Source organism: Bactrocera dorsalis, chromosome 5, assembly GCF_023373825.1.
Source record: "Bactrocera dorsalis isolate Fly_Bdor chromosome 5, ASM2337382v1, whole genome shotgun sequence".
NCBI lineage: Eukaryota > Metazoa > Arthropoda > Insecta > Diptera > Tephritidae > Bactrocera > Bactrocera dorsalis.
In genome coordinates this window covers 16808245-16825351 of record NC_064307.1, presented here as the reverse complement: position 1 = coordinate 16825351, position 17107 = coordinate 16808245, and the positions used below count along the sequence as shown (strand labels likewise).

Here is a 17107-nt window from a genome sequence, read left to right as displayed (position 1 = left end):
GTGTGTGGGAGTGTACTGAGATTTGGAGTCAAGAACGCTGAAGCCTATAAAAATTGGTTGCGCCGCGGGGTTTGCGAAAAATATAAACAAAAGACGAAATTTCATTAAAAACAAGCGCTTTTGATTATTTTGGAGTGGAGCTATAAAAAATGAGATCAGTTAGGGAATTATGTTTTTGAAAGCGATTTCGTGATTGGCGGTGAATAAAATTAAGCTTACTTAAAAAATAATTTCTTGATTTTATTTTTTAAACGCTTAATTTTAATTATTTTGTATAAAAAATGCCAAAATAAAAAATGCGCCTAAATGTAGGCAACAATTTTCTGCAGCAAAATATTTTTATTTCAACCAGCTCAATATTTTTTTTTCTAAATTATAATTTTTTGTTGTTGTTATTGGGTTTTGGATGATATTTGAATATGCGCCTAAATGTAGGCAACAACTTTTATTTCATTGCAATTCTCAGCAAAAAAAATCCTTTTTTTGAATCTTTCTAATACTCTTGAAGGCTCAAATCTTATTTACACGAAGTTTCATACACCAATTTGGACGCGGCATTGGGTTTTTCGCCTCTACGCCGAAATGTAGGCTACAGTTTTCGAAAGTTCTCCATATGTATACAATTGTTATCCTTTTTAGCCTGAAAATGACGAAAATATGTTACTATTTGGAGTTTATAAGTTACTTATCTAACGGTTAACCTCTATATGACCTTTATTCAGTTCTGAACATATTTTTGTTGTAGGAGCGTTAAGATATCAGTCTTATATATGGCCAAGGGTTAACTAAATCCTTTTAAACAGTTGAAGATTTAATTTTCTATTCTTCAGTCGAAATTATTATCTTTCAATATAAAAAGCAAACAGTTTGGCAGCCATATGGTTGCATTTTACGGTATTTCAGATCCCTTCAAATTGTTGGAATGCTTTCAGAAGAGCGACTTCTTTTTTTGATTTCGTTTAATGATCAAAGCCAGTAAAATAGTCCCAAATATGGACTAAAATTTACTATATGCTATTTGAGACGTTGCCTGATTTACAATAATTATATTTTCTACACTCTTAGGTCTTGATTGTATACTTGGGATTTCATAAAGTACAGCTTTTCTAAAAAATCAACTTGAAATCCCTCTAAGTTTCGACGATACATAAGAAATTTGCTTTCTAGAAAATACTAGAGTACCCGCTTCACTGTGGCTGATACATAGATTCCTACTACTACTACCATCTAATGATTTCTATTAGTTGGATTATAATTATTTAATGAGATATAGCATTATAATGTGAAGCAACTTGTTTTAGTTTACAAAAAAATGGATTATAAAGCATTTCGTGTGTTAATAAAGCATTGCTTTTTTGGGAAAATACTGTTGAATTTGGGGTCTGCACCAGGGAAATCCACCGTTGAAAAGATATTTGCTATGTTGAAAGCAGGCGAAATGAGTAAAGTAGGTGCCTCCAACAAAAACAACCAAAACAACGAACATTTGATTCTGAGAAGTGTTTAAGTGCTCTCTAATTGGAATAAAGCCGAATTTTTGCGTCGGTGATAGAAGCATAGCTCCATCATTTCCCACTGGAGTTCAATCGACAGTCAGTCTAGTATACTGCACATGATGAAGCGGTTCTGAGGCGTGGAAAGACGAAAAGGGCGGCTGGAAAATGCACGCTGGAGATGCACGTACTCAGCGCCTGATTATTGAGCCAGTTATAATCTATTACACTGCATATTTGGTTGCAGTTCTTTTCTTCTATTCCTAATACATAGCAATTGTATCAGTTTTGAGGACGAATCTGCTTAAAATTGTACGCATATATTCAATTGATTCTTACAAACATGAATTTTGAACAAATGCTAATGATTTAAAATATAATTTTTCTATTTATGAGTTGTATTGGATTCTAACATAAAGAGATAAAAGGTATCCTATGTCCTTACTCTGGCTCTAAGCTACCTCCCCACCAATTTTCAGCCAAATCGGTCCAGCCGTTCTTGAGTTATAAATAGTGTAACTAACACAACATTCTTTTATATATATAGATATAGATATAGAAATTTGCTTTATAGAAAATATTATTCAAGATTGACGCAAAAGAATTGATTGTTTTTAAAAAAATCTGCTAATGATGTAAAAATGCAAATACTTGTTTAATAATCCACAAGCCATTATAAATAAGCCAACAAACGAACGATTTCTCCGCAGGCTCAAAGGCACGTATGCATTTTGCAAGCTTGGTTAGCGTGCTACCGCATTTGTTGCGCTCGACGAAATGACAAACGTGTAGCAGCACTTGCCAGGGCAGCTGTCAACTCAAGTGCCCGCCAAGCTGTGGCAAATTAATTGAATGCTTTTGATTTCATTAAGCACTTTTTACACAAAATGTTTGCTTGAATAACTTGACAAACATATTTTTGCCTCGAGACTGACATCACCGACGCGTTTCTGAACAACAATAGCAAAATCACAAAGTTTCGCTAGAATAAACATTGTCAAGAATAGTAGAGTGGAGTTTCACTTTTGCGACGTTTGAGTTAATGACAAGCACTTCAGGTCTACATCTATTATCATAACCTAGCATGACACTTTTTATTGTGTTTTTTTTTTTTAATTTTTTGTTTGTTTTATTATTGTTGTTATAAATATAAATCAAAATGAACTTGTGCGTTTCTGTTTTCTTTGTTTTTTTTTCTTTTTGGAAAATAGCACTAGTTCTGACACTTAAGGCAAGAGTCTGCAGATTTTTACGACTTCCGCTGTCACTTTTGTAGCGCTCAAGGCCCATCAAGGGTACATCATTTATGATTTTAATTAAAATCGGTCTACAAATATACGCACACAGTTATATTTACACCATAGTTGGTGTTGTTTTGCATAAATTATAGCAAAATACATATTATATAATCAGCATTCCAGCTATTCTTCTGTGGCTCTTTTGTAATACATTTCAACTTGTTATATTTTGCTTTAATTTATTGTCACTTTTGTTGTAATTTATAGTGTGGTTGTTGCTATGATAATGAAGTTTATATTGTTCATGCTGCCCACCAGCTAAAAGAAGAAATAAATATAAAAAAATCATCAGACAAAAGTCTTTCAGTTTTGCTATTCTGTACTCTAAGTCGTCCATAAATCGGTTGCGCTTGAAAGAGTTCTGGTCTCGCTACAATGATCCGCAAGATGTTGCTGGTTTTCAGATAATGTGTAAGTTTTAGACATATATATAATGATATGCATGAGAGTTTGTAGTGATTAAAAGGTGCTACTGTGTATTTAAATTCGCAATTATGGATGTTAGGGTGGTTCATAAAGTATGTAATTAACAGTTTTTTTAGAATCGATTTTGCTATCGATAATAAAAAAATAATAAAGTTAACTTCGTCTGTAACATGAAAAAGTTTTCCATAAAAGAACTTGATTTTGATCGATCAGTTTGTATGGCAGCTATATGCTGTAGTTCGATCGGAATTTTTTTTCAGTGATTGTAGCGTGGTCTTGAATAATAATGTACCAAATTTCATGAAGAAATCTTTACAAATAAAAAAGTTTTTATTATGAAAACTTGATTTTCATCGTTCAATTTGTATGACAGCTATATGCTATAGTACCCGGATCGAAAAAATTTGTTCAGAGATTCTAGTGTTGTGTTCGAAAAATATCCATACAAAATTTCTGGAAGATAACTCGTTAAATAAAAAAGTTTTCCATACAAAGCCTTGATTTTGCTCATTTAGTGTCTATGACAGCTATATGCTATAGTAGTTCGATCTGAACATTATCTTCGGAGATTAAAGCATTGCCTTTCAAAACAACTCACGCTAAATTTCGTGAAGAAATCTTTGTAAATAAATATTTTTTCATATAAGAACTTGGTTTTGATCGTTCAATTTATACGGCCGCTATATCTTATAGTGTTCCGTTATCGACGATTTCGACAAGTAAGTAGCTTCTTGAGAAGAAAAAAGCATGTGCAAAATTTCAGATCGATATCTCAAAACTAAATGTCTAATTCACTAGTTTTTTCGATACTAATATGTCCTCGATTCGCTTATGTAGACCGGACTGCCATCAATATACTGAAGCTACCCACAATGGTAACATAAAGTGATAATTGTTTTCGTTCATATGTAACATTTTTTTATATGATTTATTCGATCATAATAGAATGTCCTTATGTTGAAATTTAGAAATTCTGCTTTAAAACCGTTCTACAACAATTATGAATGACCCTAATGTAATGTAATACTTGCCATTATTTATAGTTGTACTAAAGTAGTTGCACAATGTGTATTAAATCAAGAAAATTTCAGCAATTTTTTATATTCTTAGAATTATGACGGGTTTATTTATGGAACAACTTCCATAATGGGTTTTAGTTGTTTAATTAGGTGAACCCTCAAGTAGTCAAGTAGTTTTTACAATATGTTTGAAAATGGCTAAGAAGTTAATGTAGACAAGATGGTTTGGTTAGCTGTCAGAATATTGCTTGTTTGTAATAAAATTTCATACAAGTTTCTATCAAGTATTAGCCGGACATTAGTCTTCAAGTCTATTTGTGAAATCTTAAGTAATGCTTTTAATATTCTAAATCTTTACCGTGAGATTTCTATATAGTGGATAATTTGGAAAATATTTGTTATCAAACCATCGCTGATATGGAAATTGCAACACCATGAAAGTATTTCTGAGACGGAGGTAGGTTTCGAAGTATACCATTTCATCTAATCCGACTCGATCTGACAAAAAAAAAACTACATTTTCACTTACAAATCTTAATTGTCGCCTTCAAAATAAGCTACCGAGCCATCACATAGACAGCCAATGTTTAATCCAATTATTTTTACATTTGTTATAAGACACGGTTTTGGCTCTTTGCTTGGCACAAGTTTAGCACTGTTACGCTTCATACCGAGAACATTTAACAAAAGGTCTTGAGGCGATCCATAATAAAAGTTGTTGAGATCCTATTCTACACGTTGATGCCAGCACAACGATTTTTAAGCATTGTTTCTTTAACTTTTTCCATATTATTGTCATCAGATATATAGTATTATCGAATTTTTTAAAGTCCATATTAAAGCCTGATGCAGCTGGCATCCGGTAAGATGTGCAATGTTACAGCTTGAATAACGTTCGCACAATGTCCGGTTAGAACTATAACCATTAAAAGGTGGTTCTTGCTGAGAGCGATTAGTTCCCTAGTCCTTTTGCAATTTACCCTGGATCAGAAGGACTTTGAGACTGAACAGCTGCTGGTAGTTAAACAACGCTTGCTGAGCTGGTCTGAAGCGCTACAGTACAGCAATGAACCACAAGAAGCCAATGGAGCTTCAAGCCGTTTCCATTCCGCAGTTATAGAGACTGAATTACCTGTCCTTGAGCTTCATCAGTCTTACAGTTTCCTACAATACCGCTGCGGCGAACATCCAAACTAATGTGATCGAAAAATAGCTCGATGATAGAGATACGGAGGTTAGATATCTTTCACTAGTCTTGAGCGCACAGTCAGCGAAATCATGGTTAATATCGCTGCTCTATTATCAGACCGTAAACGTTGATCCATTCGTAAAAAAGGTTTACTTCTTCAGCGAATCCTTCCTTCCCATGCCTCCCTCGAAGGTATATGAGCAGAGAAGCGACAGCCAGGGCTGAGCTCGATGATTTGGTAATGCAAATATTTTGGAATGAGGTTAAAGTGTGCATTGATGCCGTGTGTCCAGACTCACAACCCTCTAAGTATCAAGATCCACTGAGTCTAAGGGCAGCTTTCGCGGTAATACACCTTGCGGCTAGATCTACCGGTGCTATATGCATCAATGCTTTCAATGCCATACTGCTTATTTTGCCAATGGCTTTCCTTCTGCTGTACAGGGCAACCGATGCTTTTCTAGTTATTTTCTCTAAGTTGGGTTTTCACGTGATCTTTATGTCTGGGGTGAGCCCTAGGGACTTAACTCTGTAAGCAGCCCAAAGATGTGTTGCTCCCATTAATGTTAGATGCGCTTCTGGTAGTTTATATCGTCTAGTGTACAACTACTTGGTTTTGCTAGGATTTCTGAAGAGGCAGCCCAGTTACATACGACGTTGAGGTACCCTGAGTTAGCTCGTATTCGGTATTCAGAAATTTCTCTCCATCAATGAGAGCTATGTCGTCCACGTAAGCAATCACCCGGCCGTTGACTTCCTCAAACTTTTTTAGAAGATCATTGGCAACCATGATCTAGAGAAGTGACGGTGTCCACTGACCGACCTTAGCAATAGCCATTCTGTGCTCTTCAAAGTCAATTTTTTGGAATGCTACCCCTTAAGGGGTTCTATACAGTTAGCATTTTAAATAATTCTGGAAAATTTTCTTTTTTTCGGCCTTCTAACTGTATATAACCCTTTAAGTGCAGATCAATCAATCTTTTTAACGCTTTCAGTAATAAAGAGGAGAGACTGATTTACAAGAGGAAAATGCGCTTGTTTCAAACATCACACTTGTACTTGAAACAAATGCTTTTTACTGTTTCACCTAATTTCCGTTTGCTTACATATTTCTTTTAATGTATGTATGTATGTATGACTTAGCAATAATATACTTTACACCTAAGTGCACATTCATTGTCAAGTCAAAGCCATTGCCGCTCACAATGTTGGCTCTGTCATCCGAAATATCGCCCACAAGCAGCTGGCGAAAATAATTTGTATGCAAATTCAGATTTACTTTTATATGTAAATTATATAGGTATATGAATGTATGTATATGTATGTGTGTATATATGCAAGAGCGCTCATTGTAAAACATAATTTATGCGCCAAACTGCTTTTATAGTAATTTATACAAGTAATTTGTTAACGTAAATTGCACATTAACACTGAAAAATGTTATTTTACACACAAGTGTATATACACTCATGTGTATGTGTGTATGTAAATTTGAGCACATAGAGATTCTCGTACCATCATGCCAGTGATTATAGTGTCAATTTTATCTGTAGTTACACTCATACATACGCTCAAGGTTTTTTAGATATGTGTAAATATATGAATATATTTATAGACATATATTTGTATTTATGTACATATATTTACAACCAAATGTAAGCATTTACAGGCACATAAATATGCATGCCGGTGATGAATCGCCATTCCAAGTATGTGCAGCACTTGTACCTCGTATGTATGTGTGTGTGTATTTATGTGCGCGTCAAGCTTAAAATGGCAGCCTTGGCCGCGAAGCCAGTGTTGCATGTTACCGCACAGTTAAATAAAAGTGAATGAGTAGTGGAAGAAAAGATAAAAAAAATAAGTTTATTTTGATGACTACTTGTGCTGTGCCGCGCAGCAGGTGTCGATAATGTTGAAAATGATTATGTTATTAAATATCTATAAATAATTTACTGCGCGTGGCGTATTTAATCACAATGTTTAAGGCTAAAATTGAAATTTAGTGAAATTATTAATTTAATTCACGTAAATGTGTTGATTATATGAATTAAGTGGATGGTTAGTAAAATTATCATTACGACTTTGGATGCTTAAAAAATGTAATAATTCCTGTAGAGTGTTGTTTTCGCAAATTCGTACATTTATAAGTAGGGTTGCGATTTTTTTGATTAAAAAATTTCTTGAATTAAAATTAAAATCGTATAAACTTTATAATAAGCTTTTGTTTACTTTATTTTTAATAACCTTATAATGAAAATCTAATTTTTTAACTTAAATAAATCTGAAAAATTTTATAATAATTTTTCTTCCAAAAATTTCTCGAAGAAAATTTTAAATGTTTATGGTTTTGTTAAACAAATTAAAATATTTTTTTATTGTTTTTTTAATACCTACACATACATAACCAAATTATTAAAAATATAGCTTTAACTTCAAAAAGATTCTATGATATTCAATCTTCACCTTATTTTTCAAGAAACTTCGTTGAGTAGCATTTAAATTAATTTGCAACAAAAGAAAACATGTTTTAAGTTTCTATAATAAATATTCACCACTACGAAAAAGGGAAGTAAATTTCCTCTCGTCGACATTTAATTATTATTTCTACCGCTTAATTTATCTTGTAAGCAGCTAATTATTCCACAACTTCTCAAGAAAACTTGACGACATTCCTCCATTAGAATATGAAAAAATAAATGTTAAATAAAATGTTGAAAAAACTGAGCTTTTACAAATTTATGCATTACAACGCGTGACTATAAAGAAAATAAAGAAAAAAAGGCAACATATAAGCATATGTTTAGCTGTAAACAGCGCGTACGTGCCACCAGCAAGTCGACTTTCAATGACCGCGAAGCATTCCGCAACACATTCATCGAATTGACACTTTTTTCAAGCTCCCGCTGTTCAACTTAATTAATTTTTCGCTATTTAACGGAGTATCAAGAAGAAAAATAATATTGTTTGTATGTGTGTGTTTGGAAAAAATTGACTGCAGGTATGCAGTACATGACGCTCAATGAATTAGAAATGTTTGCCAATTAAAAGTGCCTTTTAGAGCGCAGCGTTAATTGATTGAGAGAAGCAAAAAAAAAAAAAACAAAAAAAAAAGAAACGAAAACTGTTTCTGATGCAAAGTTGGAATGTGCAAAGATAGCACTATCGAGTATGCGATAACACACATACACACTCAAAAGCATAGAAATTCATTTAAAGCCAGAGAAGTGTCAGCTATGCGTGATGCTTCGCGCCAAAGGCGGTTCTCAAACACACTCACGTACACCAATCAATGCCCAACACGCTGAACTTGACATCAAATGCCGCATGTGTGACTATCGACTGTCAGCTGTCACAGCTGTTGAGCAGCAATTATTTAGCGCAATTTACAAAAATCACAAACATTTTCTATGACAGACTTTTCACTGCGATTATGCAACACAACCGCCACAATTGTCACAAATGACAAATACGCACACTTGTTGTTGTTGTTGTTGTTGCAATGTGATGCATCAGTGATGTCATAATTGTTTGTGCGCTCATTTAAGCACATTGTGCACTTAGACGCATTAGCACTTACTCATATCAGCTTATGCTAATAAGCCGCGCTTGACTTCATCTCCTGTCTTCTGGTCGTAATTCATTTGTTTATACAATTTAATTCGAGAGTTGACAATCCATAAATATGTTATATGTTGTTTTTTGTTGTAACGTAAATTAAGTGTAAAATAATTGCAACAGCAGGGCGTCAACACTTCGCTACGCCTTTGTGGCAGTGCTAATTTATACCCATGGCTGGTTGCAATCCGAGCGCCATTCAACTGTGTCGCTGGGTAATTTTGCACTTTTGCTGGTATGTGTGTGTGTGTTGTGTGCACAGAATATTAACTAAATTTGTGGTGTTCAAAAATATTTTAAGTAATGCTCAGACGTTGCTAATAAACTGTTGACATAAGTTTTTAGTGGAAACGGAAGTTTTTTAATTTTAATGATTTATATTTCATCACCTAAAATTCAAAATAAGTTAAAATCACTTTTCATAAACTTATAAGCGAAGGGAAAACGATATAATAGAAGCCTCATATTGAAACAAAATTTGAGTTTTCGTTATAAAATGGTTATATATTGTTTATATCTGATAGCGGAAGCTGAGAATTTTTGTACATATACAAGTACATATGAGCTGTAGCGATTCCCATTCACAGCAACGTACCGGTCTTGATCATCACGAAGTGAGGGACTGATTTGGGTCTTCCACAATTGATGCGCTAGTGGCAGCAATATTCTCGACACCAGGACCACTTCTTTGTATCACTGGAACGCCAACATTTTCTACTGTGCCTGTGAATTAAAAAATTTCCACTAGACGCTCAATTGTTGAAATTAAGTTGAACATAGGCTTCCTCAGTGGCACGCGGTCAATAGCCATGAGACTGTAAAGGTCTTACATCTCCTTACTTCTATGAAATATGGGTTAAACTGAGGCAAAAGTATATCAGTAGGATATTACAGGCGTGACTCTCTTCCATGGTGAGCATTGGATCTTTCAATAAAATTCTGCTCCAGCACATAAGGTGAAATATAACCAGAAGTGGCTTAAAAGCAATAGTCTTTGGTCCGAGCAACGTCGTCAATACTAATAGAAACTGCGCGTGCTGTTATCAATGGCCGAATCGTTATAGGGCATATTTGTAGGTATTCATTTCGAATAAAATTTTGTACATCGCTCAGATTGACTCTTATGTATAATCCACTGCTAGACGAAAAACTTCTGGGGTTGGATGTCAGCTATCGGTAAAAACTGAACCACAAATTTACTTAGGTGTTTGATTTTTATTTCCGCTCTAACATCTGGCTGTCTAATCCGGGGTGTATTTGTATGGAAAAGGTTGGACATTCATTAGCATCTCACCTTCTTTTGAACAGATGATTCAGCTGGTATCCAGTATTGAACCACAAGAAGCCGAAGGAGCTCTTACCCGTTCGCATTCCGTAGTTATTGAGACTGATGTACCTGTCCAAGTACACTTAAATCATAACTTTTTTTTTTCAAATTGAGCTAGGGTACAAATTATTGATTCGAATTAAATTCTTTTCAATATGCAAAGTGTTGGACATTTTCTAACATTTAAATATTTGTTGTTTAAGTAATAATTATTTATATATGAATAATATTAATTATTTTCCTGTATTAACTAATTATAATAAAAAATATACAACTACACAGATTTTCCACACTTTTAGCAACAACTTCACACTCATTTCTAATTAAATCTCGAATTGCACATCTTATCTTGCAGTTCACACAATCCACATACGCGCTGGTCACGTGCCTCATTTCAATTTGCTCGGCGATACGTGTCGATTTCAATACGAACAAGGGTCCCATTGTGCCGCTAACACCACGTACAACGGTACGTCCGCTGCCGCCGTTCCGTGAGCCCGCGCCCGTCTGGGAGGATCAAAGCAATGATATACCGAACCCGAATCCATACACGTAAGTGTTATTACAAAAGACTTAAGGCACGAACTCGTTTAAATGATTAATGTTTATTACCGCTATAAAGTGACAATATTAATTGTGTCGACTTGATGAAATATTGTTTTATATACATGTTTTGTTTTTTTGAGTGTTTTGAAATAAAGCATAATAATGGCAATGCTGGTGAAATAATGTACAATTATTATTGTTTTTTATGTTACCAAGCAGTATGAAAGTGCAAAGATATTTTAAATTTTTTATATCAATTCCATCATCAGTATGTGTGGTGCACTAAGGCACTTAACGGCACTTAACGCCATCAGGCACATAGTGCCCGTAAACCCCGTCGGAAGGTGTATGGTTGCGAAAGTTGCTATCAGGCTCAGAGAATCTGGGTTTCTAAAAGAACACGTGTCTGACCACTCGAAAATCCTCACTCACTTAACTTCATACCGGATCCCTTGGATCATGGAGTCACTAAACCAAACTCTAGCGGCTTCTTCTTTGCCCATATACGGCCGAGAGTGTTGTGGGTGGGAAGAAGCCATTGGAGGAGAGGGGCAGTGAGCTTGTTTACGGATGAGTCAAAACTTGGGGGGAAGGCTTTACTGTCAGGAGCTCTCTATCCACTCCAGTTTCAGATTTCCTGACTATTGCATTGCCTTCCAAGTCGAGGTTTCAGGCATTAAGCTACCAGTACATTTATTGCTTCGGATTCAGCATCCTTCAGAGAAGTTACCATCTACTCAGATAGCAGGACGACAATACTAACTTTGAACTCATTAACGGTGCATTCTTGGTTGGTCAAGGAATGCCTAACCTCGCTATCAATAGCATCGAGTGTCTTTATGATAAGACTGTTATGGATGGCAGATCACAGCGAAATCGCTGGAAATTGTAAAGCTGATGAGCTATCAAGAAAAGGTACCCTAGAACCGCTATCGGTAGAATCGGTGCTACTGTATCCTGTATCGATCGTAAAATATCTAGTGATCTCTTCTGGCCTCAGTAAGGCTAGCCTCTCCTTAATTGTGGTGATTTTAACAGGCCATTGCCCAATGGGGGCCAACGGCAGTAAGGCTGGGAATCCTACCAGACGCCATCTGCAGAAGCTGTATGGAAGAAGATGAGGTGGAAACAACTCAACACTTCCTTCTTGACTGTCCCGCGTTTGGGAGGTCAAGATTGGGAGCGCATGCCTTTAGACATCCCACCGAATAGGCAAGAGTGGAAATTAAGCCCCTTTGCAATTTTGTATTGGCTACTAAGCGTGTTTCAAATTTATAAGTTCAAACATAGGAGTTCTTCTTTTCTATGGCCTCACAAAGGACTATGAATATATCGCAGACCACGTGCGATCTCTCTAGATCAGCCATCTAACCGAACCTAACCCATATCAATTCCAGTAAATTCTCTGGAATCGCTGAAAGTTTGGCAACAAAGATGCTTCAACCTTAGTTTTGGCAGATGCTGAAAAGAGCAGAAGACAGTGTTTAGATGCTTCCCTCTCATATTCTTAAAAGCAATATTGACAATTTTAGTCCATCAAAATTTTTAGCCTTGATAAAAGCAAGTATTTCAGCAGATCGACTCGAGGCCCATAGATCCAATCAGAACGCTTTTTTCATTCTCGAATCTTGACGGAATTTGGGCAGTATGCTCTTGCTTGGAAACTCCTCTTTATGTTTTCAACGATTCCGCTATGATCATGCTTCCAAGGAAATCTGAGTAGCTAATGATAGTGAGGTCATTCTTTAATAGCTTTGAGCTCAAAGTCAGCGACCACAAAGCCTATATAACAGCCCTGCTATTGGTGTAAATGCATATCTCCCTAAAAGAAGCCGCACTTCGTTGAAGTATATCTATGTATTACTACCTTAATAGCTACCACTCCTTCTTAAAAGATAATAAGTGGTCTGCCAGTCTTAAGTGAGAGTTGATTGAGGGCTGCAGATAGAAGACTTCCACGTCAATCTTCCGCTTTAGTTTCGATCTATCCGTGAAAAAAGCTCGCTGCATCTCTATTTCAAATACTCTAGCCTGACCACATATGGCTCGTAGGTAAGTGCGCAGAAAACATGCCACAAGGAGAAGGTTCTTGACGCAGTGGCCTGAGTTGACAGAAATGATTGAAATTATACTCTCTGAGAACTTTGATGTAACTGATTTCTCAGAGTCTGATAGCAATCTGTGCAGCAATGCTATGACCACGGGTGATATGTGAAAAATGACATTACGTACCATCGTAGGTACTTTACATAGTGTACACCTTATGCCAATGAGATCCGCTCTTGAATATGCTTTAGCTGTAGCCTTATTGAACGTCATTCACTAAAATATTAGCTAAACAACTGTTTCTTGAAACCAAAGCACAACAATATATATTTTTTTCGAAAATATTTGAAGTCAGATGGTAACAATACCTTTTTTACACACTTCATATAAATAATACTATCTTTAGTTGGCTTAAAATTATTATAATTTATCTACTTTAATATATAAATAAATGTGGCAACCCTTTTTATGCCACCACTTGCTTATAATTCAAATTTTGGAGTAATATAAATTTTAATAAATTATCAATATATGATTTATATTATTGCAAATGATTTAAGACGTTGCAGCTTATTTATTAATAATATATAATATAACTGGCTTAACTGTATTTTAACTTTCGACAGTCTTCCACTCAGTAAATTCATTTTAAAATCATACAAAATTCTCTAAGCCATTTACCACTGACCATTGTAAGCAAATAAATACACCTCCGCCTTTGGTAAAGTAAATAAATGTTGAGAAAGAGAGCATTATTTAAAAATACCGTTATTTTCCACTATCCTCTGTACTATCATAAAATTTTATAGTTTAATTTAGCAGCGCATAATTTCTAACTGTAAACCGTTTTGCTATCTTTCAGCTACATTTTACCGCCACCGTCGCGACCGCGTACAACCGGCAATAATGCTGGCAACGCCGGTCAAAGGCCACTGCACTACTATGGCAACCTCTTGCTGCCCTCCAACGAGAATGCCTTCACCCAGCAGGGCAGTACGAATGTGGGCGGCGGTAGCTTGGCAGCGAAATATATACCGAATGTCGGTATACGGTATACAGCGGTGGTGGCGCCTACCTACAACAGCAATAACAACTACAATAACCAACATCACAACTACAATAACAACAATCAAGCCAGTCGCAATAACGGTGGCGGCAATTACTTCGACGTGAACAATAAATTGCATGGCAAATACTATAATGCCAAAACGAAAAAGTACAAGGCATACGAGAAGGTCAAATACGTGCCACAAAACTATGTAAGAATCTATTATTATAAATAAAGTAACAATTTACGACATTGTAATATTTAATATTGATTATTTTTTTTTGTCATGTTTTTTTTTTGTGTTGTAGTAGTAGTAGTGTTATTTGTAAGTAGTAAATAGTGAGGAGTTTGAGGTTAGGGAGAAAAATTTTTATGTGATTTTTGTTGAACATTTTTGAAGAAATTTTTATAAAATAAGATTTTTGCTAAAATGTTTTTTTTTTAATTAGTTTAATTAACACGAAACCTTTAATTTTGAAAAAGTTAGTTTAAAGCGTTGTTGTAATACACTCTTTGTTTATGAACCAAATCACCACACACGCACACATTTTAACACTCACTCCTTCCATTGCTCATTTAAGGGGTTATATCCGCTAGCAAGTCAGAAAACGGGGTTTTCGAAAATTTTTTTGTTTGAAGTGGCATAAAACATGAAAAAATGTTCACTTCGGTTGCAGCGAAGATATAATAACCTTCATATGTGCATTTATTTTAGCAAAATTCTTTAAAAAAAATCTTTATTTTGATTTTGTCCGATCAGTTAGTATGGCAGCTATACGCTATAGCACTCCAATCTGAACAATTTTTTCAGAGATTTCATCATTGCTTTAGAAAATAATTCATGCCAAATTTCGTGGAAATATCTTGCCAAATAAAAAAGTTTCCCATATAAGGACTTTATTCTCAACGGCCTGTTTATATGAGAGCTATATACTATAGCAGCCCGATCTGAACAATTTCCTCGGAGAATGTAGCCTTGACTTGGGCAATAATTTGTAAAAAAATTCGTGGAGATATTTAGTCAAACAGAAAAGTTGTCCATACAAGGACTTGATTTTCAACGTTCAGTTTATATGACAGCTATATACTATAGTAGTCCGATCTGAACAATTTCTTCGGAAAATGTGGTGTTTGCTTATTAAATAATTTGTAACAAATTTTGTGAAGATATTTTGTTAAATAAAAAAGTTTTCCGTGCGAGGACTGGACTTTGATCGGTTCGTTTATATGGCAGCTATATGCTATAGTAGTCCGATCTTAACAATTTCTTTGGAGATTCTATAGTTGCTTGGAATAATAATCGGTGCTGAATTTCCAGAAGATATACCATCAAATAAAAAAGTTTTCCATACAAGGTCGTGTATTTGATCCTTTAGTTTGTATGGCAGCTTATGGTATAGTGGTCTGATATCAGCGGTTTAAGCAAATAAGCAGTTTCTTTAGGAGAAAAGGGCATGCGTAAAATTTCATATCGATATCTCAAAAAATTTAAAAATTTGAGAGCTGATTAGACTAATTTTGCAAATACACTGATTAACTTGAAATTTTTAGGGAATAATCTCAAATGCATATATGTACATTCAATATATTGCAAATATAAAATTTGATATTTTGAATTTCACTAGTGAATTTAACCCCTCAAAATTCTTTAGACACCAACTTTTATAGTTTTATATCCAGCATCGCTTCATCTACTCACACCACTCATTACCTTTTCATTACAGTATCCACTCTCTGCATTGGCACTACCCATCGAAAAACCTTACACAAACGCATTCAATCAAGAACAGTTGATACGCACACAACAGTTGCCACAAATTGCGGCACCAAACGCCTTTCGGCCAGTTGAAAAGGCAGCAAACGAAGCGCAACCACACAGCGCAGCATCAACACGGCAAAATACCGTTAGCGCAGTCGCAGCAACACCTTTAGCTGCCAACACAGCTGCCACACAAGCCAAGTGGGCGCATGAAAAAGATCAGCCGCTGTTGAAAGCCAAGTCCCTCCTCGATTCCAGCAAAGCACAAGCGCAGCTACCAATTACAACAACAGCAACAACCACGAAAATAAACACAACTGGAGGTCAACAGGCGAACGCCATCTCGAGTGCGAAGAGCAGGTGAACGTGTAATATAGCAACATTACAGCAACAAAAATACAAATTAATTTGAAGAAAAAAATTTTCAAACGCATTTACACCAACAAAAAACAAAAAATTACTTCAAATTTACAAATCATCAGTTACTTTGAAATATAAATTTACTGTTATATAACCGAATTGCAATATTTTTTGTTGCATTTTGTAAACTCTGCCAACTGCCTGTCATTGTGCGCTGCATTTGAGGCGCCCAATGAAGATTAACTAAATTTTAGCTGTTACCACATGATCAATGTCCCTTTTGTGTTCCATTATTTTATTAATTTTTGCCTTGCCATAAGAAAGCGACAACGAAAATTCATAATTATTGTAATATTTTTTAACTCAAACTGTATTGTTGGTAGCGCACAATACACCGTTATATGAAATTACATAAATATAATATTATATATAAAAAAAAATTAGAAAACAAACACTGTGTACCAATTGTAATCGTACTAGTAAATACGAATGCTAAAAATAAACGAATGCTTTTTTTATGAAAAGTAATTGTAAATAAATAATAATATATAAATAAGAAAACGAGCAATAAAACTGAATAAATATATACTTTTACAAAAGTTAGTAGTTTTAATTAACAAAAAAAAAAAAAAAATTTACGAGGTTGGAGTCCTCAATAATCTAGTAATCTATTTCATAGTGGTTCGACAATACTGCTCCAGGAAAATCAACGTTCCAGGCTTGGTAAGTTTAGGCGTGATGAAATGAGTACCGAAGATGGGAATGCAGTGGACGCCCAAAAAGAGGCTGTTACCAGTGGAAACATAAATAAAACCCAACAATTATTTTTAAGGACCATATATTTTAATTGTATGCAATAGTAAGCACTCTAAAGATAGCAATTGAAGGTGTATCATTCTCGAATATGAGCAACGACGAGTTGATGATTCAGAGCAACTATTCAGGCATAATAAACTCAAGTTTTTTGGGTCGATATGT

General features: G+C 35.0%; 1 protein-coding gene across 5 annotated transcripts in view; it reads left to right on the top strand.

Annotated features, from left to right (window-relative positions):
* LOC105222456 (putative mediator of RNA polymerase II transcription subunit 15) overlaps window positions 1-16728 on the top strand; it is a 41089-nt gene extending 24361 nt beyond the window's left edge. For all 5 annotated transcript variants that reach the window (XM_049457527.1, XM_049457526.1, XM_049457529.1 and 2 more), the window contains exons 3-5: window positions 10726-10922; window positions 13825-14221; window positions 15735-16728. In XM_049457527.1, coding sequence (XP_049313484.1) covers window positions 10726-10922; window positions 13825-14221; window positions 15735-16133 — 993 coding nt within the window. In that variant the 3' untranslated portion in view covers window positions 16134-16728. The remainder of the gene's footprint in view (window positions 1-10725; window positions 10923-13824; window positions 14222-15734) is intronic.
* The last annotated feature ends 379 nt before the right edge of the window (window positions 16729-17107 follow it).